The 9,379-nt window shown below is 44.7% G+C and overlaps 1 protein-coding gene across 1 annotated transcript in view; it reads left to right on the top strand.

The window, feature by feature from the left end:
• Positions 1-8,361, top strand: part of LOC134466170 (unconventional myosin-X-like) — a 68,893-nt gene extending 60,532 nt beyond the window's left edge. Inside the window, exons 47-54 of the mRNA XM_063220067.1 lie at positions 1,029-1,228; positions 1,915-2,032; positions 4,596-4,734; positions 4,971-5,145; positions 6,047-6,137; positions 6,516-6,674; positions 7,561-7,761; positions 8,159-8,361. Of these exons, the coding sequence (XP_063076137.1) occupies positions 1,029-1,228; positions 1,915-2,032; positions 4,596-4,734; positions 4,971-5,145; positions 6,047-6,137; positions 6,516-6,674; positions 7,561-7,761; positions 8,159-8,257 (1,182 nt within the window). The 3' untranslated portion in view covers positions 8,258-8,361. The remainder of the gene's footprint in view (positions 1-1,028; positions 1,229-1,914; positions 2,033-4,595; positions 4,735-4,970; positions 5,146-6,046; positions 6,138-6,515; positions 6,675-7,560; positions 7,762-8,158) is intronic.
• The last annotated feature ends 1,018 nt before the right edge of the window (positions 8,362-9,379 follow it).

A 9,379-nucleotide genomic window follows, 5' to 3' on the forward strand; every position in this document is an offset into this window, starting at 1 on the left:
TATACTTATTCCGAAAGCGGCGGAGGTTATTCTGGAGTTGGCATTGTGAAACGTACTTTGCCGCAAAAGGGGCCAGAGGCCCCTCTCCTGACAGAATGGCCAGGTTTCTGCCAGTCTGGGTACCAAAACCTGGGTGGCAGGCTTCAAAATCGTTGAAAAAGCTCTGCCTTATCCTCTCTCTCTCTCTGTGTTTATTAGGTTGCCTTATACTCTCTCTCTCTGTGTTTATTAGGTTGCCTTATAGTATAGTATACTCTCTCTCTCTCTCTGTGTTTACTAGGTTGCCTTATACTCTCTCTCTCTCTCTCTGTTTATTAGGTTGCCTTATCCTCTCTCTCTCTGTGTTTATCAGGTTGCCTTATAGTATAGTATACTCTCTCTCTCTCTCTGTTTATTAGGTTGCCTTATAGTATAGTATACTCTCTCTCTCTCTCTCTCTCTGTGTTTATTAGGTTGCCTTATACTCTCTCTCTCTGTGTTTATTAGGTTGCCTTATAGTATAGTATACTCTCTCTCTCTCTCTGTGTTTACTAGGTTGCCTTATACTCTCTCTCTCTCTCTGTGTTTACTAGGTTGCCTTATAGTATAGTATACTCTCTCTCTCTCTCTGTGTTTACTAGGTTGCCTTATACTCTCTCTCTCTCTCTCTCTCTCTCTGTTTACTAGGTTGCCTTATACTCTCTCTCTCTCTCTGTGTTTACTAGGTTGCCTTATACTCTCTCTCTCTCTCTCTGTGTTTATTATATATCCTCTGTCTGTGTGTTTATCAGGTTGCCTTATAGTATAGTATACTCTCTCTCTCTCTCTGTGTTTACTAGGTTGCCTTATAGTATAGTATACTCTCTCTCTCTCTCTCTCTGTGTTTACTAGGTTGCCTTATAGTATAGTATACTCTCTCTCTCTCTCTGTGTGTTTATCAGGTTGCCTTATACTGTGTGTGTTTATCAGGTTGCCTTATACTCTCTGTGTGTTTATCAGGTTGCCTTATACTGTGTGTGTTTATTATATATACTGTGTGTGTTTATCAGGTCGTCCAAAAGCTTCTGAGGGGTCTCCAGATGGAGGACTGCAAGAACCTCTTCTCCCTCTTCGAGGTCCAAACGAGCCAATCAGCAGCCTTGATGGATGGCATTGGCCAACCGAATCGCTCGATCGAATCGCTCAGCCAATGGGAGCGAGCCGTTGACAGCCGCACCGTCCTGGCCGACGTCCTGGCAAAGTTTGAGAGGTGCGTGTGTGTGTGTGTGTGTGTGCGTGCGTGCGTGCGTGCGTGCGTGCGTGCATGCGTGCGTGTGGTGTGATATTACATTTTGGAATTTGATAAATTAAAATGAATAGTTTTTTTCCTTGAAATGGGAAAGTCCCGTTCAGTTAATATAAAGTATTTCACATGAATTAATTAGCTGGTATTTATTATTTAGCTGCATTTATTTCTTAATTATTCTTAATGTCTTATGGATGAATTCATTCACATTAATTTATATTCATATTCATATGTAATGTATATTTTTGCGTTGTTCTATTGATCAACTAACTCATATTATTTCAGAATCATAACATCCTTAGTTAATACACATTATGTATTATTCAATAGATGAACTGGCATCTCTTGAATTGTTGTTTATTTATTATCTGATGTATGATATGGTCTGGAAGCTGTCTACCATATGCCAATTTTTCGTAGGAAAGTGCCCATGGCTGTTTATTGGGCGTTACAAATGTACCATTTACGTAGCCCCTAGCAGCCAATCGTGTCAGTCGTATCTATTTAAACAAACGAGTAGCTTCCATTTGTCAACCCTCTCTGATCGGCCCCTTAGCTCAGGCTCGATTGTGCAAAGCAGCATGGTCCCAGGCATGGACAATGCATTAGTAGGGCAGCGTTCACTCATTGTTTTGAATTTCTCCTTCCAGGAGGGCAGGGGGAGCCGTCGAGTCTCCAGGCTACAAGCTCTACTTCAAGCTGTACTGCCATCTGGACAGCCAGAGCGTCTTGCCCAGCTCCATGGAGTATGCCTTCATGTTCGAACAGGTATTGTAGTCCAATAGAGTTCTTCAATAACGCGGAAGCATGTAGTAGATTGTAGTCTTTCATGTTAGCATTTAAGGACTTCCTGGTTCGTATCGGCTTCCGGCCTCCATTGGGAATGAATAGGGGCCAGTTTCAAATAAGCTCCGAGTGCAAGCACGCGCTTAGCAAACCCCCGCAAACTGTCGAGGGTGTTAAAAATAGGCTGTAGGTATGACATGGTTGATCATTTTGTGTCAAACTTCGACATAAATACGATGTTGCGTCCATATGCTAAACCCGGAAACTTTTGGCGACTACAGAAGCGGCGCCGGCATGTACGTGCGGAGGGTTGTACCCATGGCAACCAAAGGAAAGTATGTAGTTCGGAAGTTTTAATGATCAGAAAGGGGTTAGCAATATTGAATTAAAATCGTCATGATTTAACATGTGAATACACCAACATGATGATACGATCCGTTCCACTAATGAGAAAGGGATGCGGGGACACGCTAATGTTCGTTGTTGGCGTGCAACTTATATTTTTGCCAAACCTGAATCTCTATGGCGTTTTGCAATGTAAAAAATCGCCATGGAACCGGAAGTCCAAACGCCGCATACAAGTTGACGTCAACGCTGAAGAGCTCTATAGCCATGTTATATAAGAGGAGGCCATTTTTGTAGTTTAATAGCCAAGTCTTATAATGGGTTTCAATGGGAGAAAAGACTACAAGACCAATGGGCTACACGCTGTACTGCCACCTGGACAGCCAGAGCGTCTCGCCTTGCCCGCATAGAGTACGCCCTCATGTTCAGGTAACAGGCCTGGGGGAGAATAAACAGTAGTCCAATAGCCATACTTTATAATGGGCCTCAATGGCAGAAAAGACTACACAAATGGCCTTCATGGTCAGGTAACAGGCCTGGGGGAGAATAAACAGTAGTCCAATAGCCATACTTTATAATGGGCCTCAATGGCAGAAAAGACTACACAAATGGCCTTCATGTTCAGGTAACAGGCCAGGGGGAGAATAAACAGTAGTCCAATAGCCATACTTTATAATGGGCCTCAATGGCAGAAAAGACTACACAAATGGCCTTCATGTTCGAACAGGTTTGCCCAAGGACAGATTACTGTACAGGGCCTACCGGGCTCAGGCCCAGGGGCTCTGAAACCCAACCCTTTGCACTACAAAAAAAACACTTTGTATTAGTGCTGGGCGATATGGAAAAAAATTATATCACGATATGGATTACTTTATATCACGATAACGATATCATATCACGATATTGCAATATTACATACATTTTCAGTTATTCTCTTTATTTGCTCTTTATTTTTTTCATGTCGCAAAACAACCTTTCTTTAAAATGGATCTTTTTATTGTTATTTTTACAGTTACAAGAACTTAGGCCTATAGGGTGTATTGTGACAACATGAAATGTAATTAAATGATATTCAATTGTATACAACTGATAAAATTACTATCACGTTATAAACGATATAGGACAAAGGTCACGATATACACCTTTATATCACGATAACGATACATATCGTCATATTGCCCAGCCCTACTTTGTATTTGTATTCTCATATTGTGGTTAAAATTGCACTATTAACTACCATACAGTATTTTCAGTTTCTCTCTGTGGAGAAACCCCCAAAACACCCAACAATAAAGGCTGACAAACATCGTAAGCCGGGCTTACACTGTGCGACTTTGCCCGATTTTGCCACGATTTCTCACTCGTATGAGTTTTTGGGAGTAGGGCTGATTTCTTGCTCAATCGCAGGTCATTCGGGAGTCTTGCATTGTGCAGTGTACATAGGGTAACGACAAGGGATTTCACCTCACAATCGTGCAATCGTAGGGTCGCAAGAAAATCAAAACTGTTTGAAATCCTGGTCGTGCCTCGTGAGTAAATCGCACAGTTGAAGCAGTGCTACGACCCGATTTGACACTACACGTGCACAAATTAATAGGGCTGTGCGATTCGCGATTCAGAGCGTCCTCATCTCCACCTCGGGTGCACATGTTCCCTTCTCTGCAGACCCGGGAAACAATTTCTTGTCGTGTCGCGCAGTGGAAGCATTTGGCTCACATCCGACTGTCGGCACGTATAGTGTGAGGACGTGAGTCGTGAGAAGTGAACTTTTAAATCGTGAAATTCCCTCGTGCAGTGTGAGCAGGAGCTTAATACACACGAGTGAAAATATCGCACAGTGCATGTCCGCCCTTAGCTTAACACCCAAACCTTTTGGAACCTTTCCATTCCATTTCATGGAGAGGGGGGACTTCCTTGTTGTCTGCCCCAGATAGTCTCTGGCACGCACAGATCACTGTGCCTTGCCATAGAGCTAGACAAAGTATATAACATGTGTGTGTGTGTGTGTGTGCGCGCTTGTATGTGTGTGTGTGTGTGTGTGTGTGCGCGCTTGTATGTGTGTGTGTGTGTGTGTGTATGTGTGTGTGTGTGTGTGTGTGTGTGTGTGGTTGTGTGTGTGTGTGCGTGCATGTGTGTATGTGTGTGTGTGTGTGTGTGTGTGTGTGTGTGTGTGTGTGTGTATGTGTGTGTGTGTTCTCAGGCCCATGAGGCGGTGGTTCGTGGTCAGTATCCGGCCCCAATGGAAACGCTTCAAGTCTTAGCAGCCCTCAGACTACAGTACCTATTAGGGGACCACACTACCCAGCATGCACCACTGCAGGAAGATGCCACTGCTCAGGGTGGGTATAATTACCTGTAAATAAATATAATGTTATATAGTTCATTAAAATTATAAAAAGCAACAGCAATACTAGCAATACAATTTGTATCACACATACATAGCTGTCATTAAATGTGCTTCAGAGGAAAGCAAGAGAATAAAAATATTATGGAAAGTAGAAAATGTAGGAAGTATTATATTTAGTAGATAACTCCATGTAGTAAATAATTCCATGGCTCTGGTTCTTGGTCACAGGCTCCTCCTCCTCGGCGCCGGAGGACTCCAAGTCCCAGAATGCACCAGCAGCAGCACCAGTAGCAGCACTTCCTGATCTGGAGCAGCTGTTTCCTGTTGAGCGGCTGCGTAGTCGTCTGCACGGCGTCCAGCGCTCCTCATCCAGCTCCAGCAGCGGCAGCAATACAGCACGCAGGTGTGTAGTACAATACAGCCCCCACACGCAGGTAAATACGGCCCCCACACGCAGCAATACAGCCCCCACACGCAGGTAAATACGGCCCCCACACGCAGCAATACAGCCCCCACACGCAGGTGTGTATATGTGGGGGTGTGTGGGTGTGTGGGTGTGTGTGTGTGTGTAGGTGTGTGTGTGTGTGTGTGGGTGTGGGTGTGTGTGGGTGTGGGTGTGTGTGTGTACGGTATGTGTGTGTCACCACCAGTGACCTGCCAAATACAGGTTGATTTGTGTGCTTGAGTGTGTGTGGGAGAGTGTGTAAGTGTGTGTGTGTGTGTGTGTGTGTGTGTGTGTGTGTGTGTGTGTGTGTGTGTGTGTGTGTGTGTATGTATGTGTGTGCGTGCGCGTGCGCGTGCGCGTGCGTGCGTGCGTGCGTGCATGCGTGCGTGTGTGTGTGTGTGTGTGTGCGTGTGCGTGCGCGTGCGTGTGCGCGAGCCAGGGCTCCACCTCCAGTGGTAGCAGCACAGTTCCGACACGCAGGTGTGTGTGTAATGTAAGTGTATGTTAGTGTAATTCAATGTTTGATTGATTGATTGATTGTTTGACTGATGAACCAGAACCAAAGTGCATCAAACGCCCCCTATGAAAAAATGTTGCCTTGGCCCCATAGTAAAAATGTTCTACACCCAGTACACCCGGTAGACTTTATCCAAATAAAAAAAAAAATGACACAGTGTGTTTTTACTATAGGGCCAAGGCAAAAAATGTTCATAGGGGGCATTTGATGCACCCTAGTGCATAAATACACTTGTCACAGATTCCTTTTGTAATCTAATATGATTGATTGATTGATTGATTGATTGATTGATTGATTGATTGATTGATTGATTGATTGATTGATTGATTGATTGGCCAACAGGAAGAGCTCCTCCTCTTTCCTGGAGGGCACTCTACGCCGCAGCCTCCGACGCAGCCGCACCCGGTCACAAGACGAGGAGGAGTCCCAGCAGGTATTGTGTTCCTGGCGGACATTTTTGTAGTTCATTAGTCGTGTCTTATACTGGGCTTCTATGGAATAAAACACTACAAATAAATGGTGGTTGTTGGCATCATCGATGGCGGCCATTGTGTGTCATTTGCAGTTCAATAGCCTTGTTTTATAATGGGTTTCAATGAGAGAAAAGAATACACAATAGGCTACTAGTACAGGCCATTTTTGTAGTTCAATTTCAGCGCATTATAATGGGTTTTAATGGGATAACAAACTACACACAATAAGCTAACTGCAGAGGCCCTTTTTGCAGTCCGATAGCCCTGTTTCATAATGGGTTTCAAAGGGGTAAAAGACTACAAAATAGCCACAGTTTCTGTGTTGTTGTTTATGGCAGGAGGAGGCGTGGCTTCAACAGCAAGTGGCCACGGTGCGGGCGAGCGTGCAGGAGAAGTGGGCGCGCATGACAGGTCTCTGCCAGCAGGGGGCAATGCTGAAGTACATGGACATCGTGCGAGAGTGGAAAGGCTTCGGCTGCAGTCTCTTCAACGTACAGGTTTGTAGTATTTCCACACAATTTAGTAAGTGGAGAATTCTTGCGCACCTCCTTGGTCAGGTGCGACGGAGTGGAACCCCTAGGAATCACAGAATATAATATAATTTAAGAATATAATTTAAGCAATTCAATTGCTTAAAGATGTTGCAATAACCATGCAAATGTGAACAAGTGTGCGGGAGCTATCTTTGCTTTTGTATTTCCACACACCCATCACATTCTGTTCTATAGGTATGAACGGACATCTGGGTACTTTGCTTCTAAATGTGCGTTACGCCCCTTTATGGGTGAAAACAAGCCAAATGTCTCATCAACTTACATGCTATATCGGCTTGCTTAAATGAACACAGTCCATGCTTCAGTCACGGCTTTTTGGCTATATTATTTGAACAGCCGGCAACACAACGCGTTTTTGGCATGTTGCGCGTGAACAACGCTAGTCTACAGGTCCGTATCTTTCGTTTATTAAACCCCAACATCACCAATTGACTTGCATAGGCTGTTTTCCCCCACAAATGGGCGTAACGCACATGGAAAACCTCACGCCATTCATGAGTATTGTAAGGCACTTTGATCTACAAAGCAAAATGGCCGCCAATGGACGTTGTGTGCAAGTGGAAAAGCCTATTCTTTTGAAAACTCGACAGTTGGTAAACCCATATTAGTTCTCCCAACAGTATTTCCAATCCCATACTAGCGCTAAATGTGTGTGTGTATATATGTATGTGTGTGTCTGCCTCATATCTGTGTGGTGTCTGGTTGGACGATGAGGCCAGAGCATGTGACCATTCCCATGATGCATCTGTCTTGTAGGTTTTCAGTCAAAGTTGATAATGTGATTCAATGTGAAAGAAAACTACAATTTATATACCTCTCTACTCCACAGTCTGCGGAGGGGGCAGCGGCTTCGTACCCGCGTGAGCTCTGGTTGGCCGTGGGGCCCGAGCACGTGGGCGTGTACAAGAGGGGAGAGGCGTGGCCTGTGGAGCTCCTGACCTATGATGTCATCCTGTCCTTTGGGGCGCCCCAACCCGACCAGCTCTGCATCTGGGTCAAAGAGAGACAACTCTGCTTCTACACCGAACAGGTGAGAGAGAGAGAGAGAGAGAGAGAGAGAGAGAGAGGAGAGGGAGAGAGAAAGAGAGAGAGAGAGAACTCTGCTTTTATACCGAACAGTTGAGAGAGAGAGAGAGAGAGAGAGAGAGAGAGAGAGAGAGAGAGAGAGAGAGAGATGGATGGATGGAGAGAGCTAGATACATAAATGAATGATAGTCATCATCTCACTTTACTGTCCAACAAATACTACTGAAGAAAGAAATACAAACATTTTCTGTGTGTGTGCGTGTGTGTGTGCGTGTGTGCGTGCGTGCGCGTGCGTGCGCGTGCGTGCGTGCGTGTGTGTGCTTGTGTGTGTGTGTGTGTGTGTGTGTGTGTGTGTGTGTGTGTGTGTGTGTGTGTGTGTGTGTGTGTGTGTGTGTCTTCAGGTGGTGGACATCGCACGGCTCATGAAGACCTACATCAGCCTCATCGTCAAGAGGCGGGTCAGCAGCTGTCAATCAAGCGGTTACCAGGGCAACCAGTAGAGTGACCAATAGAGTGGCCCCTAGCCATGTACAAAAACATCTTTCACCTCCTACAAACTTGGATGGTCTGGAATCTGAGTCTTACTGGTGCAAATAGACCAAGCGCGACACAGCGCCGTGGGAAGTAGTTTTTATCAGGGGGTGCAGTACATAGGCGCCGACTTTTGTTTTTGCCCGTGGGCGCTCGCGGTTCCCAACCGGGGGTCGCGACCCACAGAATTTCCCGTTTGTTTGCCATGCCTTGCTTTTTCCCAATAACATAACCATGTTACTTTATTTGTATGGGTAGGCAAAATAATAACAAAAGGCCTATCCTATTTATTTTCCTTGTGGGTGTCAAATCAATATGTTTAAAATAAAATCGCCTAGGGCCTGATATTTGAATTGAAAATTGAACATTACAATCATGTAGGCCTATAAATTGAACGCAAAGCCCAGGCCACGTTTGCTGGTGACTCTTTCTATACTAGTCGGCATTATGAAAGGTGCCAGCTGCCTACACGGACCCTAAGATCACACAATCATCCTTTTCCTCAATAAAATGAAACCATGATGTAAGTGTTGTATTAAGTACATTTTTACCAAACATAGCAGTATTGTACAGTAGCCAGACTGCGTCCAAACAGGATATCAAATAATCATAAGGAACAACAACAGCAAGGCGTCCACATGGAATTCAGACTGGCGTTCAGCCACGCACTTTAGATTCAGCGTTTATTACACACAAATAGGCCTAACTTAGCCTAGGTATTACGTGTCAAAGAAAGATGATGTTGTTAGGTTCGAGTCCAACAATGCCGCATGTGGCCATGCACTTCATGTTAGCTATGTTCAAAACTAGGCTACTCAGTCATCATGACTAAAGCCAACAGTGCTAGAAGCCAGAAAAGCTAAATAAAATGGCAAAATCATCCAACAGCGCACAACAAAAGTATGGATATGTCGAGAGTAGACTCGACTTGATCATCCCAGCACTTAGACCCAGAGCAGATAAAAATGACAGATAAAACGGCACACGGCGGTGCTATACATGGGATATCGCAGGATGATATGACAGCGACTTACCATTTTGAAGACTAAACTTTCCGACTGCAAACCAATTGTCTGTAAGAAGTCCTAGCT

Source organism: Engraulis encrasicolus, chromosome 16 (genome assembly GCF_034702125.1).
Source record: "Engraulis encrasicolus isolate BLACKSEA-1 chromosome 16, IST_EnEncr_1.0, whole genome shotgun sequence".
NCBI lineage: Eukaryota > Metazoa > Chordata > Actinopteri > Clupeiformes > Engraulidae > Engraulis > Engraulis encrasicolus.